Source organism: Fukomys damarensis, unplaced genomic scaffold (genome assembly GCF_012274545.1).
Source record: "Fukomys damarensis isolate Sample0158 unplaced genomic scaffold, DMR_v1.0_HiC HiC_scaffold_14, whole genome shotgun sequence".
NCBI lineage: Eukaryota > Metazoa > Chordata > Mammalia > Rodentia > Bathyergidae > Fukomys > Fukomys damarensis.
Window position 1 is genome coordinate 13625288 of NW_022900926.1, and position 18357 is coordinate 13643644.

General features: G+C 37.5%; 1 protein-coding gene across 6 annotated transcripts in view; it reads left to right on the forward strand.

Annotated features, from left to right (window-relative positions):
* The window catches only part of Eya4 (EYA transcriptional coactivator and phosphatase 4), a 263877-nt gene extending 250139 nt beyond the window's left edge, over positions 1 to 13738 (forward strand). For 4 of the 6 annotated variants that reach the window (XM_033763240.1, XM_019207810.2, XM_033763241.1 and 1 more), the window contains 6 exons: positions 337 to 395; positions 503 to 663; positions 2525 to 2639; positions 5249 to 5370; positions 7235 to 7335; positions 10907 to 13738. In XM_033763240.1, coding sequence (XP_033619131.1) covers positions 337 to 395; positions 503 to 663; positions 2525 to 2639; positions 5249 to 5370; positions 7235 to 7335; positions 10907 to 10987 — 639 coding nt within the window. In that variant the 3' untranslated portion in view covers positions 10988 to 13738. Of the gene's footprint in view, positions 1 to 336; positions 396 to 502; positions 664 to 2524; positions 2640 to 5248; positions 5371 to 7234; positions 7336 to 7373; positions 7765 to 10906 lie in introns of those variants that run through there. The other 2 variants (XM_010626650.2, XM_010626643.3) reach the window with 2 other exon arrangements.
* Positions 13739 to 18357: the final 4619 nt, after the last annotated feature.

An 18357-nucleotide genomic window follows, 5' to 3' on the forward strand; every position in this document is an offset into this window, starting at 1 on the left:
TTTCAGATCTCTTTGAGGTACATCACCCTGTTGGATTTCCATTCTAGAGAGTGGCACTGGTGCCATTTCACTGGAGCCCGCAGACTTCCCCAAGGCGGACTGGGACTGTTAGAACAGCAGAGGCAAATGGAATCCTTAGCCAGGAGCTCCCATTTGCTCTGAGCACACTTAAAATCAGGTGGACTCCGCGGGTGCGCTGACCTACAGCAGACATGGGGTGGTGGAATGGATGGACAAATGCTGCCATCTTCTGGCACAAGTCTGATTTATTGGCCTGCACAAAACCTTACAAGGGGCCAAGCGTGGTTTGAGTCACATTTCCCCTGTTTTCAACAGGAGTGCGATCAAGTTCATATAGATGATGTGTCCTCTGACGATAACGGGCAGGACTTGAGGTAAGCCATGCCTTTCAGTATGCTGTTTCCTACATTCATTCAGCTATGGAGTTTTGCACCTGTAACTATTTCTTTTATTTCTTTTTAATGTATTTTGGGTGTTGCAGTACCTACAGTTTTGCAACTGATGGCTTCCATGCAGCTGCAAGTAGTGCAAACCTTTGTTTGCCAACAGGTGTAAGAGGAGGAGTGGACTGGATGAGGAAGTTGGCTTTTCGTTACAGAAGAGTAAAAGAGTTATATAACACCTACAAGAACAATGTCGGAGGTACGTGCAGCTCAGGTCATCAAATGGAGGCATCCTGGGTATAGGCAGGATTCAAGCTGCAGTTTCACACTAGAGATTATCCTGCTGTAGAAAGGTTCAGCAAAAGCTCGTATCAAATAACATTGGGCGGGAATTTTTAGTTTCTTAAAAACTGTTGGGAAAAACTTAACTGCAGAAGAAAACACGCAGGCCTGTCAGAGGAATTAGACATTGTTTGTGAGACTTCGTGCACAGATATTCAAGTTGTACAGCAAGGAATTGGATTAATTTCATGAACCGGTGGTGGTGACTTCAGTGTGAAAACCAGACAGGGGACCAGACAGAGGTAGTGGAAAGCAAACCTTTCTAAAGGCCAAGGCCCTAGTCATTGAAATGGCCCTGGGCAATCACTACCTGTCCGTAACCCTGTCATCATAAATACAGTGATTTATGTCACTACACAGTCATTCAACAAGTCTAAATTATCTTTTTTAAAAAATTGCATGTTATCTGACAGTATATCTTTACCACATACAAATGCTACTAAAAAAACTTTAAAATTAGTCTTTCTAGAAAACTGAAAATATTTATTATTCATATATGTCGTTATTTCTTTGTTGCAGGGTATTATTTAAATTATTTTCAACTTAACAATGTTGCTAATAGTCTCGTATCTTAAAAAATGTATGCAACCATGTAAGAGTTCATCTTCTCTCATACATCAGCAGCTCTATATGAGATGAGAAAGATGGCGTTTGCAGAAAGTGTAAATTTTAACATTAAAAACAATCTACATGTCTATGTGCACCCAGTATTCTCAGACACATTTCAAGTAAGAAACCTTTCTTTGGGATGGATGTCTGTCATCTTGTTTCATCATGAAAACAAAAGCGGCATCTTTTAAAATTAGAAAGTAGGATGCCTACATCTTTTTTTTTTTCCTCATTGAGTTTATTGGTACATTTTAGGCATACAGTACAGTTACATTCATTATTGGGATCTTGAACCTTTCCAGGACAGGTCTCAGTTCTCATTTTCTCCCCTTGTCCCTGCCCTCCCTTCACCCCCTCCTCCCCTCCCCATTTACAAACATTTTATTTCCATTTTTTTCATTTTTTTCTTACTTTTTTCCTTTCCCTTATTGCCTTTCCTACGTCTTTTATTACCATGACATCCATTTAACCTTCCAGTGTTGTCTACTACTGTCTAGGACTTGAACAGTTCTTAACTTATTTTTATAGGTTTAAAAATATATATATATATATATATATATATACACATACTGTATCAAACTCGGGACCTTGTGCTTGCAAGACAGGCAGCAGAACCACTTAGCTAAATTCCTGGCCCTTAACTTACTTTTATAAGACAAAATATCTATAGTAGCACTAATTTTAAAAACATTCCAGTAGCTGCATGATAATGCCATTATTAACTGGCTCAGGATAGAAATGATTGTGATTAGTAAAAGACTAAACATTTTCACTCTGCCATATTTGGTGTTGTGCCCCTAGGCTGGTAGAGCTCCATAACTTCTCCACACCTAACACACCTTGACATCTTGGAGTGAGACCCAGGCCTGGCCGTTGTAAAGTGACTGTTATCCACTCCACCACATTCTAGGCTTTGCGGCAGGACACCTGGGACCCACTTTTCCACTGTGAAGCTGTTATGTTCCCTGTGTTTCATCCAGCTCTTGACTTGTGGGTGACTATCCACAGAGTGAATGAGTGGGTACTCATTTTTAGAACCAGGGAGCAATGTCAATCTGTCTGCCTCTCTCCCCATTTCTGTCCAAACTAAAATAAGCATTGACTACAGTAAACAAAAAGAACATCGACCTAGCTCCTCCCCTGATCCTTCTTGCTCTTCGGTGTTGCAGGACTCCTTGGCCCTGCCAAGAGGGATGCCTGGCTGCAGCTGAGGGCAGAGATTGAAGGCCTGACAGATTCCTGGCTCACAAATGCACTTAAGTCTTTATCGATTATTAGTACTAGGTAAGTGGGATTATTGCCCTTTCTACAGTAAGTACATGGAACACATAGATCTAATACAAGATAAATAAAAATATTTTAATTCTCAGGCAATTAAGATTTGAAGAGAGTGATTCACTAAGTCCATTTACTTTTAATGTGCGTGTGTGTGTGTGTGTGTGTTGTGTATTTTGGGGTTGCTGCTTCTCAGAATAGCCAGGAGATTGTATCTTCCCACCCATCTCTCTTCTTAACTACTATTAATCCCCATAGAAAAGCCACATGACTTCTAATGGAAAAGGAAACAGCACCATACTGGCAACAAAATACAGGGATGATAGAAAAAAATAAAACAGGATGTTTGTTTTATAAAAAGAATCTTTATTTTAGGCCTTTCAGACCATAACAGATAAAATATGTAATTTAAGGGCATCAGAAAAGCAAGAACAAAATCTTGAGAAATTTCTAAATTTTGTATTATTTGAACTATACAGTAAAATACTATTTGGTGATATAAAAAATGAAATAAAGTGGACTTACAAGTTGTTAAAAAAAAAAAACTGTGCCATGAATGCTAATTCACAAAGTAATATAAACCTGGAAAGTGATAGCTAATGTGTGGATTGATCTTTGTACTTTCCTATTCCATCCTTATATTTCTGAATTAGAAGAATAAATAAAGCCATGCTTAGGAAATGAATAACACAGCAATGCTGAAAAAGAGATATTATTTGTACTAAGTGAGTCAGGACCCATAGAAAGCTTGGCAGAGTAAAAAGAGAACCCAGTGTGGAGAGCATGAAAATAAATAGGTATGCGTCAAATCTGGCTTGTGGCTTCCAACCCTGTGATGTGATCATGGACAACACAGATTATAGAAAGCCCAAATGGCAGGGAGGCTGATGAGCAGAATGCAGGGTTCAAGTGGGGAAGCCATGGCAGGGCCCTCTGCCCAGTTCTAGATGGGAGCTGTGACAGAATTGAAGCCTCCTGTATCTGGTGGGAGAGGCACGAGGATTTTGGGCATAGGAACCACATCATGGAAACAAGTTGGTGGAGCCAGAAAGTTTAGTCTAAAGAAGAATCATATATGAAACAAGTCATTAGTTTCTGCTGTTACAGATGCTAGACTAAAAATGAAGCCTGTGCGTCTGTCTGTCTATAAAGGAGAGAATTAGGATAAATGCAGAGGAATCCTAGGAAGGGATGTTCTAATGCCATGTAAGGAATTGTCTAACAAATAAAACTGTTTGAAAATGAACCTAATGCCTCATAATGTTTTTATCTAGTGACATGGAGGCCAAAGTGAAAAAAAACTGAGACAAGATCCTGGGCCCCGAAAATTGTGTGTAGCATGTCATAGAATGTGCATTTCTCTGAGGAGGAGGTTAACACCTTTCATTATTTTGCCAAAGAGGTTTCTTTGTAGTAAAAGAAAGAAACAGAGATTATTATATTATTATGTATAGGAAATATTACAGGTGACCTTGGAGAAACTATAGGGACATGTGATTTTAAGAACTAAAGTCATAAAAGAAAGGGACAGTGTAAAAGAAGTTAATATATGTTGAATAGTGAAATACTATGAAATTTGCTAAGTTATCCACATATATTATCATATTGGTAGTTTTCAAAAATGGGGGGCAGATCTACAAAATAAACACTTTGTTGAATTATGCATCAGAGGCTTTAAGGAAGTTGTTTGCCTGTAATGCTAATTCTACTACTGTGAATTGTACTAAGGGCATGCTCCAGGGTACAAAAAAAAAAAAATGGAGTAGCAACATTTATAATATTGAGTTAACAAAAGCCATCTAAGCATCTAAACTGAGCTTTAAAAATATGGTTCATCCACCTATCAAAGGGATGTGTACACATTTTATTTGAAGATGAAGAATTACTCATGATAGACAAAAATGAAAGAAAAGGAAGGAAGGAAAAAGGGAGGAGAGGAAGGAAGGAAGGCCAAGAGACAGAGAAATAGAGAAAAAACAAAAATCCATATGTAATATGATCCCAATGGGAAAATCCGTACATGAACAGAAATACTGACTATAAATGAACAAATGCTCACTTATCTCTGAATATCTAATAAATGATCGATACTTTTCATTTTCTTTTGTATATTTGCCTCTCTTTTGCAATTTTTGTTATATACAATGTTCATAATTTTAATAAATAAATGATACAACTCCAAATGTCACATAGTGTAGTCAAATTTCATTTCAAAACCACTCATTTATTCAAACATGTTTTCATTCTATAATATTTATCTACACATGACAAATACCATTTTGTTTTGACAAAAATACTACAGCAGATTAGTAAGAATAATGTACAAAAGAAGATACTGTGACAAAGTTAAAAATACTATCTTCACATGACCATAGAGTTCCAGATGGATTCAAGTAGCATATATAACCTTGTCACAGTATCATAATAATTTTCCTTTATTTGGGGAATGTCTGTCTGTTGATACAGCGCAAGGGTGGATGAGGCCATTTCTTATGAAATTTAGAGACAACAAATTGTTTATAACTGGAAAACAGTTTTAAATTTTGTGCCGTTAGAAGTTACGTCATGCTGGAAAACACACACATGTGTATATTGTATATATTTGCTCTCTATTTCAGGAGTAACTGTGTAAATGTCTTGGTAACAACAACCCAACTGATCCCAGCACTGGCCAAGGTTCTCCTCTATAGCTTAGGAGGTGCTTTCCCCATTGAAAATATTTACAGTGCAACTAAAATAGGTAAGGAAAGTATTTTACAGTCTGCATGTAATATACTCACTTGTGTTTGGGGAATTTTCTTAATGTATGCTTCTGCTTGGTTCCTTTTTCATTGAGATTTTGCAGAACTTCAAGCAAAATGGGATAAAGTTCAAATCACAGAACCCTCTGCAACTCGTTGTGCATGTGCAAAATTTCTGAGGACTGTTGGCCAGTGGAATTCTAACTGAGCCTCTGGGTAGTTCTGACTCAGTCCATAAGTCCAGCACATGTTACCTAAGTAACATTCAGTCTTGCTAGAAATGATATTTAATAATTTAATTGGCGTAGTACTTCATGCTTCATATGAATTAATCTCTAAGATACTTTAAATGATCTTAGCCAAAAGGCTGAGAAGCAATGAAGTTATCTTTAACATAAAAATACAATTTTGGCATTACCAAGGAGTCACAGATGGATTCAAATAGCATTCATAAAAGATAAAACTTTTCTTGAATCAGTAAACATAACTGAAATATTAATAAAACACAAGTGGCTGGACTGTGCATTTCCAAAAAAATGTTTAGTAGCAACCAAAGAACTATGCTCTTGCTTATTTATTTAGATAATTATCTTTTACTTTATGTGGATTTTGCATACGTGGACTTCTAATAAACACTCAAAAACAAAACTGCATCAGGCTCTTCCATCTTGAAAGAGTTAAAGAAAACAGCACATGTATTCCACTGTCTGTCAAGGAAATTCCTGGGAAAATTAATGGGTTGTGTAATGTGCCCTGAAGGTCAACAAACTTAGGCTTTGGCACCTTGACAAGAGAAGTTCAAAATCCTAAAATCTCTCACCAAAAATAGCCTGCCCCGGGCCTTGTGGAAGGCTGATATTGGCACCAGCAAAAGGAGCCCGCTGTTGCAGCTGTTTCTGCAGGACAGTTAAAGATAACCAAACTTTATAAAGTAAATGCCACATTGTTCTATGTACTATAGTTCAGAACCTAGACACTGATCTCATACTTTTTTTATATAAATGTGTACTTGTGGGATAGTAGGATTCATATTTACAATGTGATTTTTGCCTTTTGACAATTACAGTAATTTTATTAAAGGATACTCATTTCTTTTGTTTGAAGACAATATTTTTTAATATTAGCCAAATTGTTTCTTATATCTACTCAGAAAAGATCATTTTTCCTTCTAATGTATTTTTTGGAGATATGAACCCAAAAGTAACCGTGGCTGCATAGATATTCTGGAAATGAAGCTCAGAAAATAATGCCTTAATTTTAAAAACAAAGAACATGTAGGATCTCCATGACAGTGTTCTCTTGTACAATCAGTATACGCCAATGTTTTCAGTGCTGTGGCCCAATTGGGAGACACCTTTGGTGTAATTAATTAAGCTGAAAATATTATTCCCTTCCCCCTGAAGAAAGGATTTGCTTATCTGGGTCAAACCACATCTTAGTGTGTATTTCATTTCCTTAGAAGTGAAACTTCAGTTTTTCATAATAATATATTCAGCTGACTTTGTCTCCACTATTTAAGGTAAATGAAACAAAATTAATAGGATTAAACAAACACATGTTGTTAAAACTTATAATTGTTTATGAATTTTCTTCAACATTCTTTTACTAGAGTAAAACGTACTAACAATTTCTGGAAGTCAGATGCTTAACGCTATTGATGTAATTAAAGCCCGAAACATATTTGCTTCATCTCTGCCCTCGGTAAACACTTAACGTTATTCAAATGTGTACGTCGAGTTCGTAAACCCAGAGGGAGGTCAAAAGCTACTTGGAGATGTTTAAGAGACGTGAACTTAACACGTTGTGGATCTTTAGGTTAACGGATGCGTTGGCTGGGAGAATAAGCAGTGCGTTGTTTTTCAGGCAAGGAAAGCTGTTTTGAGCGTATAGTGTCCAGATTTGGCACTAACATAACTTACGTTGTGATTGGAGATGGCCGAGATGAGGAGCATGCCGCTAACCAGGTAACTTCACTCTGAACTTTATCTCATTTATCTTCCAGGAAAAGAAAGTTGCTTTGAACGAATAATGCAAAGGTTTGGCAGAAAAGTAGTATATGTTGTAATTGGGGATGGTGTAGAAGAAGAACAGGCAGCAAAAAAGGTAACCTGTCTCGAAGCAATGTTGGTGTGATATTCCTCATGCAAGCCTTCGTGTTTGCATTCTTGTAGTTTGGCCCAATTGCAGCTTGACAAATGATTTAAATTTATGGGTGCAAAGCCGTAAGAGCATGAGAGGGTCGATCCTTACATTCAAACCAACCATTTGGAGTCTAGCATTTTTGGCCTGAAATTTGACAGGAAAAGCAGGGGGAAAAATTGTTATATTTACTGGTGCGTATAAAGTAAATAAATAACAAACAGAGATTATTGTACATATATACACAGCACACATGAAATGTGGATACCTATGTGTGCATACATTCAGAGAATGCGGACAGTGGCTACTCAGTGGTCTGTAAGAAAAGTGGAGGTAAAGCTAGTCTTAAGCACATGAAATGTAACAAGATAAAGACATTTAGTGAGCTCGTGGAAAAGCCCTGTGAGTGGCTTGTGACTCTACCATGCTGCGTGGTCCTTGTGATTGCCTAGAAGTAGGTATGTTGCATGATGATTAATGCTGTGGGGAGACTGAAGAGCTGAAGAAAAATAGTTAAAAGAGATTTTAATAAACACTGTTGGAATTGGATGTATTGTTCAACTTGTTGTGCCAACTTGTTGTAAATATTTAGTGGCAGTGTCTCGCATCGTCTGTAAGATTCTCCCGTGTTTCTGTGAGTCATTGGTACTTCGCTGAGGCCAAGCAGCTGGAGCTGATGATATTCAGGCCACCTCATAGGCCCTAGGTATTTACATAAGTTTTTCCATCTGGTCCATTTTTCTGAAGAAGAAACCAAGACAGCTAAAAACCATTAAGTGGTTAGTTTAGCAGTAGTAGAGGAACACTAGCAGAATTGCCCCTCCCTGCCACACATTGCAAGACCATCAAACAACACAGCTCAGCTTTGCAGCTTCTTTCCCTGAGTGATAATAAAATATTGTCCAGCCAAGATAAAAGTGATAGAATTTATAAAGCAAAGCAAATGATGATTTAATATTTTCAAGCAATGACAAATCACCTTACATTGTTTCTCATAGGAAACATGTCATCCTTAGTATTCTGAAGGAATTTAAATCATCTAAAGGCTTCACCAAACATGTATATGTACTGGAGTTTTTATTATCTAAGTTATGTTTCATAAAAATGTCAGCATAGTTTTGTAGAAAAGTTTACAGCTATAATATAAAGAGAAAGGAAATGATTTATGTTTCTGGTAAATTCAGCTCAAACAAAATGGAGGGAGAGAAAGCATTTCCACTGTAGGAAGTTTGAAGATATTGCTGGCAGTCATACTTGAAACTCCCCATATTTTCCACCCAATTAGGAGACCTGGTAACACAGAAAACCCTGTGTTAATTAGCAGTGTCAGTTACTCAAAACAGCACATTGGCCCCAAGGACGTTCTGAATGAGGTCCGGGCTACAGGCTAGAGAAAGCCAACCTGCATTCCTGACTTCTGCTGGAAATGCTTGCAGTCATGCACAGTGGAAATCTCCTCTGCAGTTTGCCAGTGTCCTGAGTCCATGATGTTTTGATTTTTTTTTTGGTATGGGCACCATAACTACACACAACAAATAGCAGTTTTTCCATTACAACCACTCCTGCAAACACTGACATGGGTTTTAGCCCATGAAAAATTCATATATATTTAGGTCAGGATTCCTAAATCTTACTTCTCTGACAATAGCATGTGCCTCTGAAAAATGAAAACTTTCACACGTACACTAGTCATCCATAGCAGGAAAGCTAAACTATTGCTATATCTTCTGCTTTACACCTAACACTTCAGGAGAAAAAGGCTGACTCCAAATGGATAAAAATCTTGGATAGAATGCCATTTTTCAAATGGTCATCTATGTAGGTACAGTTTTGGTGATGGTGAAGGTTTATAACTCTATTTGGAACTTCAGGTGGTTGGTTTCCCTAGTGTCTAGAATGCATGCTTTTCTTTGGACATAGCAGTAATTGCATGTGTAGAAATACTGTATACTGTTTTGTTATCACAAATAGATCTGAGCTGAATGCAAAAAAAAAAGAGGTGCTTTTCTATAAATTTCCATGCTGTGCTTTAATTTGACCCACTTTTATAAATTTAAGAATAAATATCAAAATTTAGAAATCAGAATGTATAACTGTATACTCCTATGGAAATATGGAATGTGAGATGTATACGTAATTTTAAAAATTTTTCTAGAAGTCAAGTTAAATAAAAGTAATGAGAGACAGATAGGATTAATTTAATAATTATTCTAATTTGTCCCTGTAGCCAAACTATTACATCTCAATACCTGATTAATATAAATTTATTGCTGTGATGGCTATATTCTTTGGCTGTTACTCTTTTAAGTTTTTTGAAATTCAGACTGTTTTATATACTAGATTAAACATATTTCAAGTGCTCATTAGCCACATGTGACTAGGGGCTAACATATTGACTTATAGAGCAGCAGTAATCTTTATGAGGATGATTAACTTTTAAGTCAAATGTCTTATTCAGTATATAAATTTCCATTATATATATGAAAATATTCCATATGTATATATTGTAGCAGGTTTTGTATAAGTACAAACTTACAGAGAGCACATTTGTCTTGTCAGTTTCCACAGTGTAGATTTTTCTTTTTTATTGTCATTTCCAATGGGGTCTTTTTAGATAGTTTTTTTCTCATCACCCCGTCTATGAAACTTTAATGCCATAAAAATATACTGGATGTCAGTCTAGCTCTAGAGATCCACAGGCCATTGCAGTGTCTAAGGTTTTTGTTTTTTACCACCCAAGAGCCCAGTTTCATCTGATGGGGGATGATTTCTCTCCCACTGAAAATGCTCTCCGGAGTGCTCTCTCTAAATCCTACACCAGGGAAATAAGTCAGCTCAACCCTACTGGCTTAAATTGTTGGTTATAGCAGACAATGAAGAAAGTCATTCACATAGTTTTTTTCCTCCTTGACACAGTACAGCTTCAAGGTCCTTTTTACATAGGAAATAATTCACTCTTCCCTTCTCTCAAAGACAAAAAGCCTTGGGCTTAGGGCATTTTTAGTTTTGCTTGTAACTGAAAGATGGAACAAGGTGATGTTGAAAACTTGCTTTCCATCAGCCACATAGGGTTTTCCTCCTTGCTGGCTTTCCCAGATGCTGATGTTAGTAATGAGTTTTGTACACAGTAGATTGAACTGCCTATGAAATTGTAGTATTTGCTTTTATATCATTAAAATCCAGTTCAGATCTATTTCTCTGTGATTGTAACCACGCCACATTGGTGCTGCCGAACCTTCAAATAGGATCCTCCCTCCCTTAAATTCTCCCCTGAACCTGGGTGGACAGAGCATCTTGTGTGTGCTGCTGCTTCATGAGATGATGGCTATGATCTCTCTCCACCCTTCATTCCTGCCCTCTCTCTCTCCCGCCCCTCCCTCTCTGTTAACCACACAGCACAACATGCCCTTTTGGAGGATATCGAGTCACTCGGACCTCTTGGCTCTTCATCAAGCACTGGAATTAGAGTATTTGTAACTGTGTTCTCTAGCTGGAGATCCATGTTTTTTATATTTCAAGTACACTGAATTTTTATGTGTGATTCAATGCCTCTGGCTCTACACATATAAATTGTCTTAAAGGATGAAATCGTATTCGGGATGAGAATTCCAGAATGAAGAATTCAGATTGCTGAATGGAATTAAACTTTAGTGCTACAGAAAGGAAACTCTATGGTCTTACATTTGCAACATGTTAATGTTTTTTTTAAAAAAAAAAATCTGTGGAAGTTGCTGATGCACAAGGAATGAGTCCTAACTGGAACGAACAGCTTTAGCAAAGAACGCTTAACCCTCCCAAGCAGCAGCACCTGAGCTCCATGTGACAAGGTGATCAACAACATTCCTCAAAATGGGAGTTCTCTCAGCCCTGAGGTTTGAATCTGACTTTAGCCTACCTAGCCCAGAAAATCTGAATTGGAATGCACTCAGACTGTATAAGGACAGTCCTATCTAGACCTGTAATTTGTGTAAATTATCTATGAAAATAATTTACTGTGACTCTGTTAGCAGCTGACTTTGAAAGTGGATGCAATTTTTCTTTCATTTGTCCGGGAGGGGAAGGGAGGGGAAACGGGAATATAATATTGTCTCTTCTTTAAGTTTGGCAGACAGAATGTTCATATTGATGTGTTGTGCCTTAAAGACAAGACAGCATTTGTGTGTTACAATGTAACTTTGGTTTAAAAAAAAGTCTCTGTAGATAATGAAAAACTAAATCCTTTGTACTAATTATTAATATGACCAAATTTAAAATTTAAGCTATCAAAGTGTACTACTACATCAACAAGAAACCAAGTATTTGTTGCAAAAAGAAGCCAGTAGTAATAAGGGAAAGCCTGTATTTTGCTTGGGTTCTTAATAATTCCAATATTGTGTGAGGCAATTATCTGTGCATCCAACCATAAGGAGAAAGTTTAGGAGAGACGTGGGACCTTACATAGAAAGTAAAATGTGTGTTGAACTCTCAAGTATCTTTTCTTCCTGACGAAAGCTAAGGGCCATATTCATGACAACTTGCACAATTTTGAGTTTGAGACTTTTGGTCCATGTGAATTCTGTAGAGAAATGAAAATTATTGCCTGTTATCAACCAAATGAGTTTAGAATATGCTGTGGACATAAAATCCACATTGAGTAAATATGACTTAAGTACAACTAAGTACACTTATTCCCAGAGTCACTTGAGAAAATGAATTGTCATCAGTCATGAAAGGTGGATGCACCAGATGGCTTTGAAGAAGTGAAGCGAGTATGAAAATTTCACCTAGAATATTATCGTAGAGCTAAATTAGCAAGTGAGCCACATCTTGGCAGCTTTACCCAATTACAACAGTGAAATAGTACTGGTTCTGTCTTAACACATCAATCCAAGGTCTTTGCATTGCAGTCTTGGGTGTGCTGGTTTTTGCCTGCTCTGTTCCTAAACAGTGACTGCATTCATTGCAGTGAGGACCTATCATTGTTGCATTTGCATGTTTTTTTTCTTGGTGTGTACCCCTTGTTGGCAACACGATTCAGGTTCTCCCGTCATTTTCTATGACATGATGTCCCTTGTAGAAATTTAAGACTTTCAGATCTAAAGTGTTCTGGTGGTGTCAGCACCTGCAGCTGTGTATTTAAAATGGCAAGGATACAGAGTTGTAACTGATTCTCAGTAGTTTGTGCACTAAAATCTTTAATATTTATTACTGCTATTAAAAATTATTTTTGGCTGTATAACCAGTTTCCTTCAAAGACAGAATTATTACGCTATATCTAAATTTTTGGATTCAGTTTTTGTATCAAGTAAGCAAGCCCTCTTATGTTGCTAAAGGTGCGGGTACAGAAAGAAACACCAAGAAGCTATCTGATCGTATCTCCCAGTGCTTCTTAACACACACACGCACACACACACACACACACACACACACACACACCCCTTTCTTTCTGGTTATATGTGCAGAAAGCCTGAATGTGACATTGGCACAGAACAGCTTGGGAGATGCCAAGCCACAGGCATGGCCTGGTCATGTGACTTTTAAGCACGCTGAAAGTAGAACTCGTCCCTCCCTGTCTTAGAAGCAGAAAGTCCTCTTCCTTTCTGGTCAGAAAACAAGACAAATCAATAAATAACCTAGCTCTTTGCCAGTTCTATTTACTTGTGGAATATTGTGCCTTATTGTGAACTAGTTTGAAAAGTCTTCTGTATCTAGAAAGGATTTTTGGCTTAAATTTACCAAGATGATCTGTCACTAGGGAAGATAACCACCTGTGTTGCACCTTAAAAAAAAAATCAAGGCTGTGTAATCAGTAATAACATAGGTGGCCTGGCTGTGACATTATAGCTTATGACAATGACACTATATCCCTGAAAATGTATAAATCAGATTCAGAGACAAAAATATTTTAGAATCGTACAGTTTATTTGCAAAGAAATAGGAACAACTGTCTCTAAAAATGCTTTTTTCTTTAGTCTCTGATGGGCTAAGGTTCAAAATAATGACAGCAGCATGCTCCACTATGAAGTTGTTTTTGTAAAGCACATTTGTCTGTGACCTGCCTGCGTTTTCCATGAATATGGCACCTGGTATTTCTTTTTAAACAGACATAAGCATCATTGAGCCAAAGTTGCATTTTGACTCCCAACTATGGCAGAATTGTGGAAATCTCGCAGTCCAAGTCAAGGGATTCTGTTATGTATTAGCAAAGTATGGATTATTGGGGCCTCCCTAATTTAAAGAAATGTAAATTAATATTAAAAGCTTGTAAAAATATGTACATCTTTACTATTTCTCAATAAATACCTTTGCAAATGTTTTCATTTTCTTCCACCCTCCCATTTTGTAAAGTCTTTTTGTGTATATTTAGTATGAGTCTAAATCATATGCATTTTTTATTTGTGTCTCTTGATGTATATAGTTGCTCTTGCTTATGCCTAAGTTGCACAATTTGTGATTAAGGCAACTGAGATATAACAGTAAAATGTCTCTGACACCTTAAAGTGGCTGGTTTACTAAGAAGAGAGGGGTTGTATAGATTTTTACAAATAGATGGCTTTGTTCAAGTAGAAAACATATTGTATCCTCAGTTCATTAAAGTGATCCCTGTAGGTGAGTGGACTGTTATAAGTTCTGGATTATAGTTTCCAAGAATCTTTTGAGAGAATAAAGGAGTATTTTTCTGAAATAGACAGCAGCTCCTTTATCATCTTGTGTATAGTATTGATTTTCTTTGTAAATATGTTGTTCACATGGAAATCAGAGGCAAATGTCAGAGCAACTTCTGCTCATTTGGAACTTTTAAAAATTTATCCTCCAAATTAGCAAAATCTGAGTGGAATGGTGTGAGAACATTCTGATGAGCAATGATCCTTATGCCCTACCTATCAAAAGCAACTGGGGTTGACGGGAATTCAAGAAATATACTTAAAGTGGATTGACTGTGTAAACTTTCTTTATATCCTCTTGCATCTGTTAACCTTTGAGATTTGAGTCAGTGGGGAAAATTAAATTCTGCGTATAGCATTCCACTTCTCCCTGTGCCTGTTTCTTCATCTGCTTGGAAGAAAGGCTCTCTCCAAGCACCAAGTCCAACCCTGGGCTTGTGTTTCTGTTCAGTCACAGTTCGTGTCTCTCACAATAATCACTCAGGCTGACACTGTCATCGTGTCCCACCTGGATCACTGCACAAGCCTCTAGACGGATTTCCTGCTTTGCCTCATACATCCCGTGAGTCAGTATATCTCCTCACGGTAGCCAGGGTGGCCTGAGATCCTGTTGACCCTCATCCCAGAGCCATCTCAAGTCAGACTGAAATGGAACTGGATCAGAGTCAGTCTTGGAGTGTACTGTGGTCAGCAAGGCTGCTCCTCAGAATATCACAGGTCCATGTTCACTGTGCCCAAGACCCAACTTTCAGTGAAAATAGTAGTCATGACCAGTTTGAGTTCTCTCAGCGCTCTCTCAGGACCACATTATCACACATGTTGAAAAATGACCCAGCAAAATATGCTAAGGAATCACTGACAATCAGATCACTCTGTACAAGCCAGATAGTTTCATTCCTAACAAATGTTTTCTATTGGGCTTTCCAACACTGTATCTGTGGCGAAATTATCTTTTGTTGTGACATCTTACGCTTTTGTGTACGGCAGCTGCTAATAAGAAATCATCAGAATTCGCATCTGAGCCTTCAGTGAAAAACTTGTGTATGGATCAGGAGGAAACACCTAGTAAATCTCTCTCTGCAGCAGCACCACAGAGAGGGAGGGAGTTCAGTAGAATCACAGGTACATGGCGAATTGCTTGTGGAGGCACCAAACCAGCTTTTACAAGGGTGAGTCCTGGAGAAATTGATTCCCAAGTTGCAACTCAAAGGACAAAAGGAGAAAGGCCAAAGGAGAAGGAACAGGACTGGTAGTATCCACACAAGATAGAAAATATAGGGAGGGGTGGTGTAGTTAAGGAATTTCAAGCAATTCTGGCTTATGGAGCATTCCAGTGAATACAGAATAGTAAGAAGTGAGTACAAAAAATAAATGAGACCAGATCATGAGGATCTTTAATACTATATTGATGAATTTTGATTTTATCCTGTGACCAGTAGGTGTTAAATGAGAGGATTATAAAGCAGAGGGTTTATGTGTCCAGATTTGTGCTTTATACTAGTTACTCTGGCCACACTGTGAGAGTGAGGGATCTGAGAGGCTGGCACAGAGTTATGGATAGATTCCTGTGGCGATGGTCACAAATGGGGAAAGAAGCGCACAGTTTTAAAGAAACTAATGTGCTCACGATAATCAGGAATTAGCAGCTCTCACTGCTCCTCTTCGTGTCCTCACGCAAACCCAACCTGACTTCCGGATTTTTCGGCATGGGCAGTCTGGTAGACAGTAGTACAGTTGTCAAGAGATCGAAAACACGAAAGAAGAGATTCTGGGTTGCTGTTTTATTGTGGTTGCTAGACTTACTGTTGAAGAAGGACATTGACTCCTGTATTTTAAAATGTTAATTTGACTTAGTACAGTTAATTGTCTTACATGTAGTACATGTTCTTCAGCCTAATAATTTTGTTTTCACTCTCTCTACATATGATAATTAACGTTATAAAATCTTATAAATAAATGAATCTGATGCTGGAAAAATAAAAAGGGTGTGGAGGGAGGGTGGAAAAAAGGGAACTAAAATGTGTTATATATCTATCTGTACCACCCCCTACCATGAACATAATCGTTATGTGCTGCGAACATGTACTACTGAAAGTAAAAACAATTTTAAAATGTAAAAATTAAAATTACAGTGTCATTTGGAATGAATTGGGCCAAAAAGTAGAATCAGCCAGTAGGAAGCTGGATTTGCAGCAACTTGGTAGTTTTCTTGTTCAATACCTAGCCAGAACACAACTGAGTTACTCTGATAACAGCAAGTAAAATCCTAAATAATTTCATCAAATCATATGTGTTAGTCATTTAGAAAGCATTTACCATTTATATGAACTTGAATGGCACGAGGTTGTGATTAAAATATACAGTAAATGTTTAAATTTTTAGAATTACAGTAAAAGACGCACAGCCACTAATTCCTCTCAGAATGTTACCTCTATCTTGGAACATTCCCATTTTTCCTGCCACTTTCTGAAGCACTTCTGGAAGTCCTCTTTCCTGAGTGTCTTTAGTGGTTATTATGACTGCCTGGGTCAATTCAAAACATTTACTTTTCACGGTCATTTTGGCTATGGGAAGAGCCAGTAGTAGCATGATGCCAGATCCAATGGATAAGATGGATGACAACACACCGTAATGTTACGATTTGTCAGAAATGGTGGTAAATGCTTAATCAATAAGAAGATCAGCAATTAGATGAATGCTTACAGCTTTAAAAGTTTTGCAGTGCCATTAATCTCCCAGAAAATATTCAAAGTACTTCCCCTCACTTTGAACACTACCCTGTAGTTCTTGGCAATGTGTTTTTTACTATAATAAGTGGTTTTATTAATCATTTACTATAATAAGTGTTTTTATAATTTTGATCACCCCTTGCAGAATGTATATGTAAGAACACCATCGAAAACCATTTGGGGTTCCCAACTGATTTAACATTGTGCTTTTTTTCATCCTCTGGCTCATTCTAATTTACAGTAAAAATAAACTAGTGATCTAGATTTACAAGCCTGAAGAAATGTAAATGCCTCTTTGAAGTAAGTATGAAGTAGTTTATATCTTCTAGGAGACAAATACAAACACTCTTCATTCAAGCTCCAAAACAGAATGATGATGACTTAGTCATTTATTCTTAGACAGATTAATGTATTTAAAAAACATGGTGATCATTAGTGTTACCATGAAATGCTATCTGGAATAAATTATTCTCAGGCTAGATGGCAATCTCTAGTTTGAGAACAGGAAAATTGATGACAAAAACACCTATAAAAGCATTCTCTGGCTTCATGTAATTATTTCTGCAGTAGTTATGGGAACAACAGGGGTGGGGTCAGAGAGAGATTGGAGGGGACTCTAAGAAAAACTGGTATAATTTCTTTTTTTTTTGTCCTCATTGAGTTTATTGATACATTTCAGGTATACAGTACAGTTACATTCATTATTGGAATCTTGTACCTTTACATGACAGTTTTTGGTTCTCATTCTTTCCCCTTGTCCCTGCCCTCCCTTCGCCCCCTCCTCCCCTCCCCATTTACAAACACTTTATTTCCATTTTTTCATTTTCTTATATTTTTTTCTTTTCCCTTATTACCTTTCCCCTACCCTTCCCACTTAAAACTGGTATAATTTCATTTCAAAGCTTTAAAGATTTACAAGTGAGAAATGTAGTTTCCAAGTTTTGAGCATCCACTGATTTTCCAAATAAAATCTACCACAGGTTTTGGGCAATGTAGTTCTTCAGTGAACTAGTTTTAAAGAAGAGAAGAGGGATGTGTATGGAGGTACGTGCTGGTGATCCCAGCATGCTGGGAGGCTGAGATGGGAAAATCATAAATCTAAGCCTAGCCTGGTTGACTTAGTAACTTAGCAAAACCATGTGATGTAGCTCATTGTGAAGCTCTTGGGTTCCACCCCCAGTCCCAAATGGCGGGGGAGGATCCTTGCTTCTGTCTAGGTGGAGCAGATACATTTATCTTTGCACTGTCTTTTATATACTTGAAGCCCTTGCTGTTGTTTTATCCATTCACTTGATGTTCACAGGACAGAGAGGCAGAGAGTGATGGTATCACTGTGACAAAGGGAGCACATACGATGTAGTCAGGCTTTGATTTCATCACTAGCTTTGGAACCGGCTCCAGAGCAAGCAGGCTGATGGGAGGAAGAAGAAGAAAACTAAAATTTGAAGAGACTAATAGAAATAAAGGAGCTTAT